General features: G+C 30.9%; 4 protein-coding genes and 1 non-coding gene across 6 annotated transcripts in view; 3 read left to right on the top strand and 2 right to left on the bottom strand.

Annotated features, from left to right (window-relative positions):
- Positions 10,150-10,861, top strand: LOC104700651 (zinc finger protein ZAT12-like). Its single transcript, XM_010416188.1, has one exon. It carries the CDS (start codon positions 10,222-10,224, stop codon positions 10,690-10,692), a length of 471 nt encoding a protein of 156 aa, XP_010414490.1. The 5' UTR covers positions 10,150-10,221; the 3' UTR covers positions 10,693-10,861.
- Positions 17,920-18,520, top strand: LOC104700650. Its single transcript, XM_010416187.2, has one exon. The coding sequence runs from the start codon at positions 18,071-18,073 to the stop codon at positions 18,404-18,406; it is 336 nt and encodes a 111-aa protein (XP_010414489.1). The 5' UTR covers positions 17,920-18,070; the 3' UTR covers positions 18,407-18,520.
- On the top strand, positions 18,461-18,532 carry TRNAC-GCA. Its single transcript has one exon. It is a non-coding gene; the product is annotated as a tRNA-Cys (tRNA).
- On the bottom strand, positions 19,129-19,683 carry LOC104700647 (histone H4-like). The gene has a single exon (XM_010416184.2). The coding sequence runs from the start codon at positions 19,612-19,614 to the stop codon at positions 19,306-19,308; it is 309 nt and encodes a 102-aa protein (XP_010414486.1). The 5' UTR covers positions 19,615-19,683; the 3' UTR covers positions 19,129-19,305.
- Positions 19,129-20,154, bottom strand: part of LOC104700648 (histone H4-like) — a 3,510-nt gene continuing 2,484 nt past the window's right edge. The window contains exon 2 of one of the 2 annotated variants that reach the window (XR_002032717.1): positions 19,129-19,248. The gene's annotated coding sequence lies outside the window, so the exon portion shown is untranslated. Of the gene's footprint in view, positions 19,281-20,154 lie in introns of both variants that reach the window. The other variant, XM_010416185.2, reaches the window with a different exon arrangement.

Raw genomic sequence — 20,154 nt, 5'->3', positions numbered from 1 at the left:
ATTATAATGATCTTTATATAATTATATTTAAGATCACAAGAACTAAATATAATGATGAGTATATAAAAAAATGTATTAAAAATTTTGGAGGTAAGAGAGAGTTAAAAAAATTGATTTAATAATTCTATTATAATAGTTTCTTTTATTAAAACATTACATACTTTTAAAAATAAAATAAATATACATGGATGAAGATGATTTTTTTAGCTTGATTCTCTCATTGATTTTTGATCGAAATTAGTATTGTTGAATCTGCATAGATAATTGTTTTTACAGTCACCAAAATTTTATTATATATATGTAATTGAAAATTAAAAATAAGACAAAAAAAAAAATATATAATCACATTCTTACCACGGGTTTTGAACCCATGCAAAAACAGAAATAAAACGAAGAAAATATTTAGAGTTTGAGATATGGTAGATGATGATGTTAGAATGGTTATTTATATGATTTCAACGGATGAAAGTTACATTTCTAAAATAAATTAATTAGTTGAGTTACAATTATAATTTATAGTGTGTTTGTGAATGAAAATGAATGGAAAAAATAATCAATAATTTTTTGTAATTTCAGTTACAATTTAGTAGTAAAGTATGGGTTTAAAATATAGATTAATGTACATTATTACATTTTTATTTAATTAAAAATATATATTTTAAAAAATATATATAAATGCTAATTAGACTAATAAGAAGAGTGTGATAAATAAATATTTATGTATATGATTATTAATTTATTATTGATAAAAAGTGTAATTGAGTATCTTCAACTTTTCTATGATTGGTGTGCATTAATGTTTTTTCCCAAATCTACTTTTTACTACAAAATAAACTTTAAAATTCTACTTAAATTGGGCTTTTGTAATTAGTTGTTGTGAGCTAAATCTTATTAGGCTTGGCTCAATAGTCCTTCATACTTTCAAAAGGATAACATGAACTTGTTTGTTTTCCCCCATTTTCATGGTCTTGTCGACTTAAGTCAAATCAGANTTAATTATTGTTAGGTTGAAAAAAAAATCTAATTATTTTCTCTTTGTAGTAAAATTTTAGAAATGGAATATCAAATTGTTTTTTTATATAGAAAATCATTAAATCACAAACTTTTGAATTAAAGAAACATTATAATGATCTTTATATAATTATATTTAAGATCACAAGAACTAAATATAATGATGAGTATATAAAAAAATGTATTAAAAATTTTGGAGGTAAGAGAGAGTTAAAAAAATTGATTTAATAATTCTATTATAATAGTTTCTTTTATTAAAACATTACATACTTTTAAAAATAAAATAAATATACATGGATGAAGATGATTTTTTTAGCTTGATTCTCTCATTGATTTTTGATCGAAATTAGTATTGTTGAATCTGCATAGATAATTGTTTTTACAGTCACCAAAATTTTATTATATATATGTAATTGAAAATTAAAAATAAGACAAAAAAAAAAATATATAATCACATTCTTACCACGGGTTTTGAACCCATGCAAAAACAGAAATAAAACGAAGAAAATATTTAGAGTTTGAGATATGGTAGATGATGATGTTAGAATGGTTATTTATATGATTTCAACGGATGAAAGTTACATTTCTAAAATAAATTAATTAGTTGAGTTACAATTATAATTTATAGTGTGTTTGTGAATGAAAATGAATGGAAAAAATAATCAATAATTTTTTGTAATTTCAGTTACAATTTAGTAGTAAAGTATGGGTTTAAAATATAGATTAATGTACATTATTACATTTTTATTTAATTAAAAATATATATTTTAAAAAATATATATAAATGCTAATTAGACTAATAAGAAGAGTGTGATAAATAAATATTTATGTATATGATTATTAATTTATTATTGATAAAAAGTGTAATTGAGTATCTTCAACTTTTCTATGATTGGTGTGCATTAATGTTTTTTCCCAAATCTACTTTTTACTACAAAATAAACTTTAAAATTCTACTTAAATTGGGCTTTTGTAATTAGTTGTTGTGAGCTAAATCTTATTAGGCTTGGCTCAATAGTCCTTCATACTTTCAAAAGGATAACATGAACTTGTTTGTTTTCCCCCATTTTCATGGTCTTGTCGACTTAAGTCAAATCAGATCATGCTCTGAGAATATATATACTAAGGCGAAGAGTTGTTTACTTTTGAAAAGAAAACAACTAAAACAAGTCGAATTGAACTTCTCACCACATATACATCAACTTTAACTAGATGTACAAGAGAACAATGATTTTAACGACTCTAGATAATATGAATCTAAGACCGCAAGCCTAAGCTTCCTAACGGTGACTCTACACATGGTTCTCGATCTTACAATGTCAGTAGGAGAATAAAATAAAATAAAAACATCTAACAGTATAGTGTTAAGGTACAGAGACACACACAACACACAACAATTAAATCGCTTGGAAACGTGTCAAACACTTCTTATTCAATCTTATACAAAAACTTTCATTTCTTACAAGACTTCGAGTATATCATGATTGCTCATACTTCCATATCCCGCAATTTATCACCTTGCCCAACAAACTTCCACCATATCAACACTTCATGTCACGTCAGCAAATCAAATCTTTGAGATTCTTCACAACGTCTTGTCACATTTAGAGCTCTGATGCACTTTCAATCTCTCCTTTTTGACTGAATCTTGACAGACAAGCATCCATTGCATTAATCCTGACAAAACACAAACAGAACAACCATACCAACAAAGCATTGCATCTCGCATAACAACAGGGAGTTAACCCAATAAACCGCAGATGTTTAAACAAATTAAATCATTCTAAAAATCCCACAGAAAAGTCTGAAAAAAAACCCAGAAACATGCAAAGAACAAGTATGAAAATAAAGCAACAAAGAGCAAAAATAAAACAGCTCCCCCACAGCTCAAACTCCCCCTCAAGCATCAGAATCTGACTCATCTCCCCATGCTTGTTTGGCACAGATCAGTCAAAAACATCAATAGGATAAGTGCAGAAATGCGAAGAGAAAAACGAACTACTTACCCTCTGACAGAGCTCGTTACAGGATCTTGGTAGCCAACCGGATGGCTTTGAGCTTTTCAGACGATCCGCTCTTAAGAACAGACTCAGCAGGAAGTGGAGCAGTCTTCTTTCCCTTAGACTTCTTAACTGTGGTCGGAGACTCAGAACAGGACGCTGAGCTTCCAACAGCTGATAGATGAGGCTTGGAAATGGCAACCTAGGGAGAGGAAAGGAGATGTATGAAGAATGTCTTGGCCTGAAGAGAGTCACTTGTACTTGCTTTAATTTATGTAATGAGATGACAATGGTGAGAGTAGAGATTCCAGAGGATTGCGGGATTTGAGTAAGGAATGTGGATGCTTTTCAATTGACAAAGTATATAAAGTAAGTTCTGAAGATCAAGGCGATGAAGAGTGCGAAAAACAGTTACTTGCAGTTGAGTGAATTCCATGTTTTCAAACCTCTTTCACAGGTCTAAGTTTCTGTTTTGCTTGAGGGCAAGCAAATGCTAAGTCTGGGGGAATTGATATATCATGGTTTTTGTGGTTTTTAACTATGGTATAAGTGTGATCTTTGAGTCTTTTGATTTTTTTTCTAGGTTATTTTTGAGTCTTTATAGGTTTAGGTACTCATTGGCACGGATGGAATACAAAGGAGATAAAAAGGATGATTTGGAGCATACTCAAAGCATTAAGGCTGATCAACGAAGGTGGGAGACGAGTTCAAGAGTATGCATCGACCGATGCATCATTAAGCATCGATTGATGCAGCTGCCACAAGCCAATCGGAAGTTTTCTCCACGAGATTTACAAAATTTGCCCAAGTTTTACTTATTTGCAATTAAGGCCCAAGACGTGTTTTAGAGTATTTATAGGATTTTTATGGTCATTGTTTAGACCTGAGTTTTTCTCTAGAGAGTTTTATTCTGCAACCTTATTGAGAGAAGAGATATTGAGAGTTTTGGGAGAGATAGATCTGATTTCATCTGTGTAGAGAGAAGATTCTTGAACTCTCTTCTTACTTCTTAATTTCAATTGCATATTATTCAGAAAAAATGTTTTTTGATCTTCATTGAATATGTCTGAGTATTTTGTTAATTAGGTTTAGGGTTTTTCATAGGGTTTTTATGGTTTATTAGATCTGTTATTTTTAGGATTCATTATCTTCTGTGATCTTCATCTTAGGTTGTTCTTCATATTAATTCCTGATTGATCACCTAGAATTAATAACCTAGAAAAAGAAATTGATATGAGAGTATAATTGATTTTCCTGAATAAACCTTTTGATGAGCAAAATTATTTTCTGCAAAGAGATTTGATTTAATAATTTTGTGAACAATCTAAACTTGTTTTTAAACCTGATTTTTAACCTTGAATTTTACAAAGAGATTTGGATTTTTTAGATAGTATTTGCAGTGAGAACTGATTTATTTTACAAAAGAGTTTAGAGTTCTAGATTTGATTTAAATTGTTTGAATCCTATTAATTTATTGATTTAATAATCTGTAATTTCCTGAGAAATTCCCTAGGCCTAGCTATTTGATCCTTTGAATTTACAACACTTTTTTATTCTGTTTCTGCATTGTTTTTAAATTAATATTTTAATTTAGCATAATTAAAAGATTAATAAGTCTATTGTGTGATTTAGAGTCTCAGTGGATTCGACCCCTAGAGTATTACAATTGCAAGGCTGTTAGTACCATTAGGGTATTACAATTTGAGCATATCACAAGGCAATCATTCACAACATAACACACATTAAACAAGGAGCACAAAGACACACAATCTCAACGATTAGATAAACTATGATCCCACACTTACCTTGAAAAGAAAAAAAATCTCTAACAAGAACAACACAACAACAACAACACCAATATGTCTCAACAACACTCAGATCTCTTTCTCCACACATATTGATCTCACCAAGAAGCTCATATAAACATTTTCCTTTCACCCACAAAACGTTCTCACAACAAAAATCTCTTTCTCTCTTTTCTAAGGACAACGACATAAGTTTTTCCCCCAAAACAACTAGGGCATTGCCCTTTTATAAAAGATGTTTACAATTTTTTCTAAAATCACTAAACGGCAACCCTAATTGCTTATGATGTCGATTGACACTCAACATTAAAATCAATACTTTAGTTCACAAACGTTACAATAATACTATTAATGAAATCAACTATTTCATTTTTTTTTTTTAAAAATCATGTTTTCTAATTGATCAAAGGTCAATTAATAACATAATGCGTACTCAACCACGATCTAGTGATATCGATGTAATACTTCAGGATCGAATCCTGAGAGACCAAGAAATTACACTATGAAATTATGAACATTAAATATAGCTAAGACAAAGAAAAATTTATGATGAAAGTGACTAACAAAAAGCAGTAAATAAAAGAGTATTTTAGTTCAATAAATAAAAAGCATTGGACACAAGGAATCGTTAGGAAATATGATAACAAATTTGGACAATTAGATAGGGATGCATTAAACACCATTCTCGAACTCAAATCACAATTGTAGAGCTAACCCACTCTCGCAGCGTTAACTATCTAAGCAGTGAATAAACTAGATCCTAAACTCTCGTTTGAATCTAGCAAACCAAGCAAGCATTAACAAGTTCAAGTTTGATTTGTTCACAAAGTGCCTTAGCTTCAACTCTCGTTGGCTAAAGATCACTTTGCTCACCTATGTTCTATTCAAGCATCTCAACAACACTTTTGGTGCCTCGATGAATTTAACCTAAGATCTTAATCTAGGTGATCAATCTAGCTTAAGCATTAAGAACAACAATAGATGAAGAACAATAAGATCAATCCCAAATCTAACAACTTAACATCAATTAATCATATAAACCCTTCTGAAACTCTAAACCCAATTAAGAAACTACTCAGACGTAAAACAGCAAATCAATGATAAAGAAAACATAATTGAATTGCAAAAGAATAGATAATAGTGTTTAGAAATCTTCTCCAAAGTGTAAAGAAGGATTAGAAATCTTCTTCCCTCAGCTCTCAATACAGAATCGTCTTAGAAAATAAAGCTTATGTATTTGGAAGGCGAGTCTCTAACTTAAATATCAAAATAAACCCTAAAATTTGGTATAAAACAAAAAAAAAACTTGATTCGGGGATGGGACCGGTCGATTCTATGTCTTGTACTGCGCTTGCTTCATCTACTCGCCAGATTGATCTGTCTTCACTGTAATGCCCATAACTTTCGATTACACGGTTAGATCTTCTTCAAACCACTTGAAAATAACAGATAACATTTTCATGAAACTTGTGTCCAAATTTGAGAAAGATCTAGCGGTAAAAAGTCTTTCCTCTGAGGCCAAATTTTTGACGCTTCAATTGGTCCTTTAGCTCCAAATGCATGTTTTCGTCTCAAAACGTCCAGTTTCCTTATTGAACAACCTAAAACCTGTAAAAACTCACAAGGGATTAACAAGACCTAAAAGCACACTTTAACTCAATAAAATACTCAGTACAAATGTAAAAACCATAGTTAAACTCTATAAAACACAAACACATCACTAATATAAAGTGTCTCAAAAAAATCACTAGATTTCAATAGTTTATTTATATATCTTATATTACCAAGACGAGGAAACAAATATTGCAGAAATAATTAAATACCAAAAATTTATCTAACTAACCGAAATAAATATTCGTTTTGTGACTTCTAAATATATGGTATATATGGTGATATTTGGTACCGCAAGCCTAAACTTCCTAAATTTGGATTCATGACCTTACAATACAAGTGTTTTAACATCATCTTCAACTATGTATTAACTTCTCTTATCTTCTATGTGAAAATTAATGTCCTAACCAAAACTGAAATATAGTTGGTTCCAATTTGATTGGTATACTTCTTAACACCTAAACAAACTTGAGAATCTGATTGGACATCTTACTAACCCGAAACTAACAATGACACGTACGGCACTAATTCTTTGACTGTGGACGAATTTGGAGTCAAAACGATTAGTTCATTTAAACACAATCTTAAAATCTAATTATGTGAGACAAAATGATCCACGTAAGTTGTAAAGCACAAAAGGGATCATGATTTATTAATTAGGTAAATCTCAGACTCTCCGTAGAGAGATTTGAGTCTAGAATCTTAGAATTTGTATACCAAAATACTAATGTGATTTCAAATATTTTAATGTTCAACCTTTTTTTTTCTTTTTGTGAAAGGGCGGCGTGGATCATGGACTTTTTTCTATTTTAATCTTCTTCACACTTAACTTCACGCGCGCCTGTGTACTTTCGTGTACGGATTTTTTTTGTTGAAATTTTATTTTCCATCGGTTACTTTTTTGTATTCTTTCACGAGAATAGATTTTAGACTTCGAAAAATATAAAATGTCCATCTTGCACATAAACCCCATGTGATTCATGCAACAAAACTAAAAGAAGTATTAATGTCGAATTAAAAGGACTAAAGAAAAATTGAACCCAAACGCATCCAAATCAAAGCAAGACTTAATCAAAATTTAAATTAAGAGTGTCAATGATTGCAGCGATTAGGGCGAACAAATTCGTCTGCGCACTGAACCGCTTTTTATTTACCATTCAGCAAATGTAGTTCATAGTGGTGCGATCCAAATAAAGCAGAGATAAGACCGCTGCGTACCAACTACGGACCACTTTTGCATATAAATAGAATTGGTCCGCAGCGATCTGTGGTCCGCCCCAAAAATAGAGTAATCTAGACCGCAGACGGATTTGGTCGCTCTGACCGCAGTTACCATTCAAACCCTAAGTTTCCAAATTTCATCGGGAAATACGGTGCGAGTCAAATAATATTATAACTTTATCTTATTAGTTTTCTGAAAATAAAAATCATTAATTTTATTAAAAAAATAAGATAAATTTATGTTTTCTCCACTCTACCTAAAAAATAAAAAACATCAAAAAAAATACTATTCTCAAAATTAGTATTTAAAAAATATATACTATCATAGTTTTCGTAATTCTTTCAACAAAAATACTTCTAACTTTAGATTTGAATAGTTGATATATTTTAATATTTTTTTAGCAATTTTAAACATTAAGTCAAACACGCTTGTTGTTGAATATTGTTAAAGTTAGAGATTTCAGTTTCTAACAAAAAGGAGAAAGTTAGAGATTTGTGTTTTTTTTTGTGGTCACTTAATATATTTATTTTTCTGCACTTTCATAACAAAGCAAAATAAATCTATGAACTACATGACCCACCATGTTAGTTAACATATTTCGATAATACGTGCTATATATTGGAGAATAAGTCACTGAATTAGTTATAATCATTTAAAATTGTACATATAGCTTGCTTGACCAATTTCTATATTCTTAAGTGAAAGGTTTTGGTATACCATATATTTAGGACATCCTTTTTGTAGTAACCGACCATAAAAGCTTTTGTATAGAGAGAAATGAAAAATAATATTAAATGTAGTCATTATGTCTACATACATTTGTGAGCTTGCAAACTATATTATAAACCACTAAATTTATTTTTTTCTCTTTGATTTAAGACATCGGTTTACTTTACCATCTTCATAAATCATTGTTCACCTTATCTAATGAAAAATAATATATATATTAAAAAAAAAATGTATGGTTCAGTATAGAACGTGAATATCTGAATTTGGATTATAGGTAAGGTATGACCGTATGAACTCAGAAAATGTAGTTTCGAGTCATTAAGAATTAAGAATTAAGAATTAAATTTACACACCTAAAACATGCAAGATAAACAAAACACGTAAGGTAGTTTTCATGCGTGATGATGTTGAATGAAGAAGATTGATCTAATCTACACGAGGAAACACAAAACAAAAAGTGGAAAAAAAAGTTTGGTAATAGTAAAAAGTTTGATTAAAGAGTCACACGCGTGTGAAACTGCGAGTGGGGGGATAAAGAGAGGGTTTTATAATAGTAAAACACTCTAGAGCGTCTGACTCACGACTATTTTGTTTCCTCTCGTCGTTTGGGTTTGGTAGGCGATGACGTTTCTGTGACTCAATCGCAACTTGCCGTACCAAAAAGTCTTACCGTACTTGTTCTTCAATTACCAAAATACCCATTTCTTAATATAATCGTTTCTTTTAAAAAGTCTTGGAAAAAAAAAACAGATGAGTCTTTTGGCACTAAAAGAAGATATCACAACCAATGTTTCTATGAGCCACGGTTCTATAAGCTCTTTATCCTTTGATACGTCCATATTTATATATTTATGGCTGGTAAGACGCGAACACAAAACATGCATGGTCATGGTTTCTCCAAGAAAGATCGACCAGTGTACAACTACCAATATCTTATGTGTTATCTTTAATTTTTATTAAATAATTTCCACCATAAAATTATAATCCCACTTTCAGATATTAATTAAACCATAGTTACTTGTTGACAAAACATTTTTATTATTTTTGATTCTCTTGATGGTTAGATTATGAATGACAACAATATATGTGTTGTGGCAAACGCAGCTGTATTACCCATTAGCATTGGTTGGTACCAACAACATCATAAGCTTAGAAAATATCATTATTTTTTAATCATAGCACAATTTTTGTAATGCAGTATATTACTTTCTAAATCACTTTAATAAACTTTGGGTCAAACAATTGGATCTTTGCTATATTTAATGAATTACTTATACAAGACTAATTGATATTACGTGAAATTACGTTAGATATCTTCAAACTTTCATTTGTTGAGATTTCTATAAATCTAACGTTCAGTTGCTACAATCTTCTATGTGGTCGATGAAACAAATAATGAAATATACATCATCTAGTGTTTCGCATTATATGGTCATTCATGTAACTTATGGCCTTATAGATTCTGTTTACATGTCTTTCTCGTTTAGCAGTTGAACATGATACTAAATATATATGATTTGTAAACAATCAAATGAATAGTCAGTTATTATTATATTTTTGCTATTTTTGTTTAGAATAACACGAAACTATTATTGAACGTGGAGGGTCAACGAAAAGGTGTTTGTTCAGCAGGAAGAAAGGGTAAAACAAGAATTTCAGCACTTTGTATCACAAACAAAAAAAAGTCAATGCAAAAAAAGCTAAGCTAAGTTTTTTTCGCTTATATAAGCACGATCAAAAAAATACATTTATCAACAAAGTCTTCGTTTCATTTTTCATTTCTCTCCATCTCTCATCCAAAACAAAGAGTTTCGTTTCTTTTTTCTTTTTCAGATCAATTAAAATGGAAAGGGAAAGATCAGATATGGAGATGATAAACAAGATGGCTAGTTGTTTGATTCTTCTATCAAAGAATCATCAAAACGACACCAAAAGCCGTGTTTTCGCGTGCAAGACATGCAACAAAGAGTTCCCGTCGTTTCAAGCCTTGGGAGGCCATCGAGCCAGCCACAGGCGATCGGCAGCACTTGAAGGCCACGCACCTCCTTCTCCCAAGAGAGTCAAACCGGTGAAACACGAGTGTCCCATATGTGGTGCTGAGTTCGCCGTAGGGCAAGCCTTGGGTGGTCACATGAGGAAGCATAGAGGTGGAGCAGGAGGAGGAGGTGGCCGGAGTTTGGCTCCTGCTACGGCGCCGGTGACGATGAAGAAGTCTGGCGGTGGTAATGGAAAGAGGGTTTTGTGTTTGGATTTGAACTTGACGCCTTTAGAGAACGAAGATTTGAAGTTGGAGCTTGGGAGGTTGATTTTCTAATTTTGTTCTTTTTCTTTTTTGGGAGGTATACTTGTGTAGCGTAAGTTTACTTTATCTAATACTTTTATTTCTTTAGACTTTCAGTAATTTTTGTATAAAAACTTTATGGTATACCGTCATGTATAGATACATATTGTCGAATTATATATTATATTTTTAAAAAATAATATATAGGGTCTGTTTTAGTAATAATCATTTTGTTGAATTCTTTCTTGGAGACTCATTTATAATTTACGTAGACATATACTATGAATTCTGAAAACATTATATTAATTTTGAACTCCAATAACACACTTTAAACAAATGAAACACAGAAGGTTCAGATTCTTTAGTTAATATGAAGTAGTTTTACTGTTCTGTTAGTAGTAGAGTTTCAGTAGAATCATGTTCCAAAGGACCATATATATTTTATTTGGTTTGATAAACTAATCCGATATATTTGTCTTATACATAGGAGTATCTTGGTTTTCTTATTTTTCTGTAATTATGTCTTCTTCATAATTACTTTTGGTAACGAAAATGGAAAGTCACTTACTAGAAATTTCGAGATTTCTGTTCGGTTTAGCTATGACTCTTTGGTTCAAAGAAAAGACAGATTATAGAATTCAAAAGTTATGTCATGGTCATGGAGAACCAAGATATCCACATAAAAATAACGCCCAATTGAAATGAGTCGTTGGTGATAAACATTTATATATGTTAGTTTAGTGGTTATATTCATGTGGATTAGACCAGAGATTGCAGATTATAGTCATGTGGTTATAGTCATTTGGTAGACGGAATGTCTGATTTAAGTATTTATATGAGAATGAATATATTGTGTGATGAGACGCATCGCTCCAATAATTTTGGCATTATCGGACCAATTGTAAACCACGATATTATTTATATAGTTTCCTAGAAAAACAAAGTTCAAACATTAGTAATTCCAATATTCCAAACGCCCTAGCTAGATCTATAGGTGACGATATATTTGAATAAACTGTACGGAGATAGATGGAGCGATAAAGTTTGGATCTAGGGCTTCTTTGATTGCTAACAAAAATTTCTGCTAAAACTGAAAACAAAAAAATCGATAAGTCTTTATCTTTCCGTGAATGATTAACACAAATAGCGTGATATTATATAAAAATCAGACATTATCAGATTAAATTCAATGATACTTTTTTAGAAATACATGCAAAATCCGTATTATGAAGTTACAAATTTGCTGCAAGAAACATTTGGCACCGAAGAAAGAAAGGCATTTACTAGACATTCGAGATTTCTTTTCATTTAAGCTATGACTTTTTGGCTCAAAAGAAGACTAATTAGTATACAAGAAATCTATGTCATGGGTCATGGAGAACAAAATATCCACATAATTAAAACTAAATCTCAATTAAAATGAGTCGTTGTTACCGAAAGATATGATAAGAAGAAGCAAGTGATTGTAGTTTAGTGGTTATAGTCATGTAGTTTAGTGGTTATTGTCATACAATTGATCGGTGGATTTGTTTAGGCTTCGTGGATCTATCTCCAGTTACAAAGAAGTATATAATTAATGAGGATGATTTTTTTTTTTTGTGATGAGAAAATAGCTTCGATTTGTTGCATGGTTGTGAAAAAAAAAAGATTAGTTTTGCCAGACGTTTTCGTGGAGAAAAAATCAAGTTTCAACTTAAGCAGTCACTATTATATAGCATCCTATTGTTTGGAACGTTGACGTAAATATGTTCTACCTCAAACGTACTTACGAAAAGGTTTATGAATTTGTTCGAGATATCAAAACGTATACACTTACAAGGGGCTTCTAAAATTTTGCTTTTTGTTTTTCTTCAAACTTGTACTTTGTGTATATTTAGTTTACATAACTATATAAATTATATTTAAGATTTTGGATTACTTAATTAATTAATTTCTTTCAAAATTATTAAGGGTTTATTTTTCACAAACGAATCACCATGGTCCATGGAAGTTACCGATCAAAAAATCGGTTGGAAGAAGTAATTAACCAAAATTCTTTATCAAAAAATAAATATTTAGGGTTTAAATAGTTGATAAATTTTAGTTAATCGTTTCCAACCATTAATATTAGGAGTATATATTACCTTTTTATGATAACTATATGATTAATACAATATAATACAGATTAATTCGCATGTGTACGACACATATTAATAAGTTATCTATAAAAAAAACTAACTAAAACAAAAATTATATATAAACTGCATCATACAATTGTTGGTCCCATATAATTTTTAAACAGGTCAAACCCGAAAACACAAATCATATTTCCAAACATGTTTAAAGCCCAAACTGAAAAAAAAAAAAAAAAATGTTGAAGTTTGTAAAGAAAATTGATAATGAGATCTGACTATAATTCTTTGATGAATGAGTCCGGTCCAAAATAGATTTTGAAACTGAATAGTCTTCAACAGATTTTCAGAACTATCATTTTCACCTTTGTCGCTATGAAACAATAATGGGGTCTCTCGTCAACTAAATTAATGGTTGGAAACGATTAACTAAAATTTAGATAATTATCTCTTTGGCAATCTATCTCCTTTGCTTCTTCTTTTTTCTTGAAAACATGCTTTAACTTTTGGGAATCCAATTAGTTCTTTGATTTCAGAAATATCTGATTAACTAGCTTGTATTGAGTTTTTGAGGTTTCTTGGTGAAGATAGTAATGATGTCTGAGTTTATGTCGTTATCTCTTTATTTTACTATAATTTAGTATAGTTTCGTCGGCTAAATTAATAATCATACAAGCTAGTAAGGTCAACTGCTTGTTGAATTAGTGATTTTCAGAAATTTACTAAAGCTTTCCACTAGCTCGCATTTCATCAAATCCAAAAAACATATAAATAATTTATTAAAACAAAAAATAGACACCAAATGAAGTAATTTTTAAAGAACTCAGTAGAGGAAGTAAGAAGTAAGGGCTAGTCTTCTATTAGAAACAAAAGTCATGGTTGGCGAGACTTAAGGATTTGGCCCAATATCAACTTTATGGATTGCTTTTTCGTTGAGTCAATTCACTATAAGGATTAGTCCGAATAAGATGTCAGATGGTTGTGTTGGTATGGTCCTGGCAAAGCAACTTGAATAGAGTCAGAAACTAAGAACTATCTCTTATTACATAGATCCATAGTAACGTCAAACTTTGAGTTAATGAGAAAAATCGCACACTTTGATTTAATTCATATCTCTTCTATCTCTTTCACGACAAACTCAACTAACCTTCTTCATATATATCTCTTCACTACGTACTTAATATTGTCAAATTGTTTCTATCACTAATCAGGATCGTTAGCATTTTACATCACCTAAAAGAAATTGATCGGTACCTAGTTTACAAACGAACCACCTTATAACTTACCGACCAAAACAACGGTTAGGAGAAGTGATTGAAACATGTGGTTGGAATGAGTGGTTCAAAGAAACGATTAGAGGAGAAAAATAGGCGATTGCTAACCACCCAAAAAATAAGAAGTTTACATCATTCTTAAATTGTATTATTATATTAACTATTCATTTATTCTTTAAAAAAAAAATCAAAATTTTTATCGATATTTAATATATTTATTCTATTTGTTTATTTTAAAAAAAAAGTTGGACTATTTAACCGCTTAATACACATCAGCAATCCTAATTATTCTCCACAAAGAAGAAAAACACTTACTTATCAATCCAACGGATACAACATCTCCACGCCATCAATAGAAAAAGCTCCAGCAGAGAAGAAACAGAAGCAAGAAAAAAACTACCTAAAGAAGCCTCAGGCGTCGAAAAGAAGAAGAAACGAGTCAAGAAAAGCAGAGAGACAGACAAGACCTACATCTTCAAGGTTCTGAAACAAGTTCATCTAGATATTGGAATCTTAAGCAAAGCTATGAAGATTATGAACAGTTCTATCAACGATATATTCGAGAAACTTACGCAAGAAGCTTCGAAGTTGGCTAGGAATAACAAGAAATTTACGATCACTTCGAGGGAGATTCAGACAGGTGTTAGACTTGTGTCACCTGGTGAACTTGCTAAGCATGCTGTTTCTGAAGGAACGAAGGCTCTTAGGTTCGGGTGGTTTTAGCTGGTTTCTGTGGGGTTTTTAGGTTTAACATATGGGTTTGTTTTGTTATGTAATCTGATGGGTTTATGACTTTGTATGTAATTAGTTGAAGAATGTTATGGTATTATTGTTTCTTTTGAAGTAGATTATGAATGTTAAGTGACTTGGAATTGTGTCGAAATTTGTTTTTGAAGTTCTACAAAAAGTTTGAGTTTAACTTTAAATGGTGCATGGTAATTGAAATTTCTTGGTTTTATTGATAGTTTTGTATGATGAATTGGTAATTTTACTAGATGAAAATAATAACTTAAGAGTTGTGAATTAGTCTTGAGCTTAGCTCTTGTTTATTCATCTTAGAAATGATGGACGCCCCTCAGAATAGATGTGACCAAAATAGATATCTTTAGTAAGTAACAACGAGAGTCGGAATAAGAGGATCAATCTTTCTTAAGATAAAAATGGGGTCATAGAGATGATGAGACGTTTATTAGCTTATATATATAACAACGTTTTTAGTTTCGGTTTGGGGTTTGGTTATTTTCACAAACGGCCAAACTAATATATGGTAATAATCTCCATGTGTTGTGAAGAATAGTGATTAAGTTTGAAGCTTGAATGTGATTCAAACCCTATACGCTTCGGATTCTGTGAAATGTTTCTAGAGTTGCATCATATATAGTATATTTTGTTCCTTAGAGACAACCATGCCAAAACCACCCCTTCCCAGCTTAGTATACCGCCGCCACTCACAACTTGGATAGGTTGTACCGTCGAACAGTTATTGATTCCCACGAAAATAACCGTGGCGTACAATGCTCCTATGACCATAGATAAGTCTTCTGCGGTCGACCTGTTACCTCCTATTTGCCAGAAGATGGTACCAATCAAGAGAGATGTTGCTAATGTGAAAATGAACCGGACAAGATTTTTTTTTCCTACATAATAGGGGAAGAATGTTACTTAGTTCAGCAGGATCCACTCTGATGTAAATATCCTGGCTATCGTCCGCATAAGTCCCGCGAAAATCCACGAACCAATTTCTTTAACTAAATAAAAATCAATGAATGATAGGGTATACGGTATACCATAGATTATTGCAACTATATCAATACATTATAAATCTATAACTAATGTAAAATTTGAAGAAAACAAATATATGTCGGCAAAAATAAGCAAGAGGAAAAAAAAAAATTTAGCAAAACATAAAAAATTTCCAAGCAATAACATATAACATTAGTTTTTTTTTTGATAGGCTATAACATTAGTTAAAACTAAATGAAATAATCAGAAATGGAATCCTAAAACTAACTGTTGACTAAGAAAAAGAAATCAAAACAGAAAGAGATTTATGATGATTATCTAAAACCTCTAAAATCTATGATTCAAGATACTGAATTTTTAAAAAAATTCTTGCATTACTCTCGAACCTACTTTCTATTTAAGGATGCATATTATGTAACAAGATTTTTTGGTTGAAATAATTTTACATGGATCATTAAAATAAATTTTTAAAAACTATGTTTAAATTCTTTAAATTCACCTTAGCTAATATGCAACAAAAAGAGAGATCTAAGAGGATGTGCTCGAGCCTGGACAACTAAATATAGATGTGAGAATATATGTGATCTTTAGAAAACGAGAGTTGCTAGATCACCATTTAAAACCCAACGAGGGTTTGCATTAGTCCAGCTTCTTAGACTAATTAATTATGGTTAACCTCACTTGTGAAACAGAAATTAAGTAGTCTTACTTTTTTTTTTGGTCATGTGAAGTATGTAGTTAGAAGTTGCCAATGAGTGACATGTGTTAGGAACTTAGGATATGTTCAGCTTGTTAGTTAGTCTATCGCTAACCTCTTCTTACTGCCACATATACATTGGATTTAGTCAAAGCCACAAACTTTAACAACAATTAAAATATTCAAAAATATTACTCTTATCATCATCATCGCGCAAAAAAATTTCAAAGAAAAAATATATAAATTAAAATAAATTTAAACTTATATATTATGTATGTATTTAAAAGTAATAGAATAGTTTAAAAGTATATGATCCTAAAAGAAAAAGAAAATAATAAATAGTACTAAAACTACACAAATGTTAAAAATAAAGTATTAGTAAAAACACAATCATCAAATGAAAACCAAAAATTTTGTTCATGATAAAAAACATATTTTGCCAAAGAGACAACTCAAAAAATAATTATATAGTGAAAAGTTATATTGAGTCGAGCCAATTTTGTCAAAAATGTTGTTTAATGTATTATAAATATAAGATATTTTATAAAGAATTATGATAAAAAAAAATTGCAATTATTATAACTGTTATTAATATTTATATTATTAGTATAAAACTATAATAAAAAGTGATCTTAAGTGAGAATATCTAATGAATGGTTGTAATGAGTAAATGTAACTTTCTAATAATATAATTATAAATACAAAATATATTTAGTTTTTAGTGAAAATATATCAAGAAAAATTATAGTAAAAATACACAACTTCTAAAAAGAAAATACATATTTTACAAAGTGTTAAGATAATAGATGCAACACTAAATTATATTTTAAAATTAAAATTTTATATTGCTATAATTATTTCTAAAATCTCTAAGTTAGATTATAGAATAACATTAGATACTGGATATTAATATATTAATATTTAAATTATTTTGGTTTAACATAAAACAAAAAACATGTCTTAAAAAACAATGATTTATTAGTAACTAAAGAACAGACAAACCTATATATAGTTCACAAGACATGAATAATGAATGGACACAACTATTTAAAAGAAAAGTAGTGATTAAGAAAATGAAAAAAATATAGTGAAAACACATAACTATACAATGAACAGACGCAATCGTATATATTTTTTTAAGTTACAACATACTTTTTACGAAAAAATACGATGAAAAATCACAGTTGTTATTGACATTTATTCTGATTGCTATTATTATATAGATTGTAAAAAATCTCATAACTCATTCTCAACCCTTCATTGACCAATTCTCTACTCCTATCATCTGAGACACTAGATTAGTTCTCGGTGTACATTTTTCTCTCGTTAGTTAGGTGAATAATCATTAAAACTCGGTCACTACAAATTTTATTCAAACCACCACAACCTAATTCATTCAAGATTAATAAGAAAAATGACAAAATCGTAATTTTAAAATAGAGTTCGTGAAAACGTGTAAGCGCCCTCTCTCCCACTCCTTCTTCGTCACATAGTATTATCAGAATCCACAAAACACACTCAAAATCTTCTTTTTTTAACTTCACACACAAGACAAAACTACACAACTTCCAGTTTTGAACCTTACAATGGAACCAATTCTTGAGAAAGTCTCATCAGCACGTTGGCAATTTCTTGTTCAAGCAGCAACATGGACAGTACTCCTAATGTTAACGGTGGCTTTGGCTTCATTCGCTCCGGAGATGGCTTTCGTGTCCAAAATATCATCATCGTCTTCTTCAGATGGGTTCTTAAGGATTCCGATGGAAGAAACTGTGATCATACCCTCAGAAATGGTGAAGAAATCGACTTTGGATCTTTTTGTTCCGACTATATTCGCAGGCGTTATGGTTATTGCTTCTGTCTCTTTGTTACGGTCTTGTTTTGGTATCGAAGGTGTTGTCGAAATGGAAGAACAATGTTGATTAACTTAATATGTTACGATTTATATTAGTTTAATTGTAATCGTAAACAACAAAGGGTCCTTAGCTCAGTGGTAGAGCAATTGACTGCAGATCAATAGGTCACCGGTTCGAATCCGGTAGGGCCCTTTCTTTTTCTTTCTTTTATAATCTGTGTCGCTGTATTGACCGTTGATTAAATCTGATCTGACGGTATATATTTCGTTACAGAAGAATGTCCTGGATCGTTGACGTGGCTGTTGAGTAATAACAATAGTATCTCACAAGTTTATGAGTCTTATATTTAAAACTCCAAACACTCTAAAATGCTCAAATTTAGTCCACAATTTGATTTTTTTTCCTTTTAGAATCTGTGTCGTTATATTGACCGTTGATTCTATCTGATCTGACGGTGAAATGGTTGTTACAAAGTTATGTCTTGGATCGCTGACGTGGATGTTGAGAGTAATAATAATAATAGTGTTTCAAATTTAGCTCACAAGTTTATAAGTCTTAAATCTTATGTTTTAAAACTCGAAACTCTAAAACGCTAAAATTTAGTCCATAATTTGATTACGTTCTACAAAAAAAACCCAATTGCTTATAATTTAATTCATTCTTACAAAACTATAGTACTGTCTACTGTGTTCATATGAGATTACTCGAAGTCTCAAACCAATTTTTAGTGTCATTTAGAGCAATTAGAGCAATTTAGAGTCATTTAAAGCAATTTAGAGGAATTAGAGTTCAGAGCAATTGAAATTATCATTAACCAAATGAGATCTTCATTACAGCAACTTGCAATTACCCTAATTACAAATCTCAAAACCCTAAATCCCTAAATAATTCTGAAATTTCTTGACAGCAAGACTTAATTAATCAACCAGCAAAAAAACAAATAAGAAAACTCAAATTTGTTAAAATCAACCACCAAATCCATAAAGAGTACGTCCTTGTCTCTTCAAAGCATAAACAACATCCATAGCAGTAACAGTCTTCCTCCTAGCGTGTTCAGTATACGTCACAGCGTCTCTAATCACGTTCTCGAGAAAGATCTTCAGCACACCTCTCGTTTCTTCGTAGATCAGACCACTGATACGTTTCACTCCTCTACGAGCGAGACGACGTATCGCTGGCTTCGTGATTCCTTGGATGTTGTCTCTTAGAACTTTTCTGTGTCTTTTTGCTCCTCCTTTGCCTAACCCTTTTCCTCCTTTTCCTCTTCCTGACATTTTTTTTTTTCTTTTTTTTCTTGGGAGAATTTGAGATATGTTTAAAAGACGATTTGAAGTTCTGTTTGGTTGGAGAAGAGATCGATGATGGATTTATAAAGAAGATGCTTTGTTTTCGAAATGAATCGTGACCGTTCTTTTTAGTCTTAGATTGTACGGGTTAATGATGACGATCCGCGAGAAAGGTTATGAAGAAATTGGATCGTTGATGAGTATTGAATCGACGGTTATAGATGGGGTATTAAGTCAGTCACACGGATCGTGTATTTTTGTTATTTTTCCTTCAACCGGTCCGGTTAAGTATGGGAGCTTTAGCCTAGAATGAAATGATGTCGTTGTTTTGATATTTCAGAACCAGTGAATAAACCGGGACGGTTACTGATAATGTGTGTTTTGTATCTACCTAGAATGAAACGATGTCGTATTGAGGTGGTTTCGGCTCTGCTTTTGATCAAAAACAGAGCGCAAAGATCTTCTTGATTCTTTGTCTTCTCTTTTTATAAGCTCTTTCTCTCTTATGTAACTCAAAGACTCCGCTGA

This window comes from Camelina sativa, chromosome 7, assembly GCF_000633955.1.
Source record: "Camelina sativa cultivar DH55 chromosome 7, Cs, whole genome shotgun sequence".
Lineage (NCBI taxonomy): Eukaryota > Viridiplantae > Streptophyta > Magnoliopsida > Brassicales > Brassicaceae > Camelina > Camelina sativa.
Note: the sequence above shows the minus strand (reverse complement) of the source record. Positions and strands in the feature narration are given on the sequence as shown.

Excerpts from the sequence above, each read along its gene's own strand:
- LOC104700651 (XM_010416188.1), top strand. The coding sequence starts at position 10,222 with ATGGAAAGGGAAAGATCAGATATGGAGATGATAAACAAGATGGCTAGT.
- LOC104700650 (XM_010416187.2), top strand. The coding sequence starts at position 18,071 with ATGGAACCAATTCTTGAGAAAGTCTCATCAGCACGTTGGCAATTTCTT.
- LOC104700647 (XM_010416184.2), bottom strand. The coding sequence starts at position 19,614 with ATGTCAGGAAGAGGAAAAGGAGGAAAAGGGTTAGGCAAAGGAGGAGCA.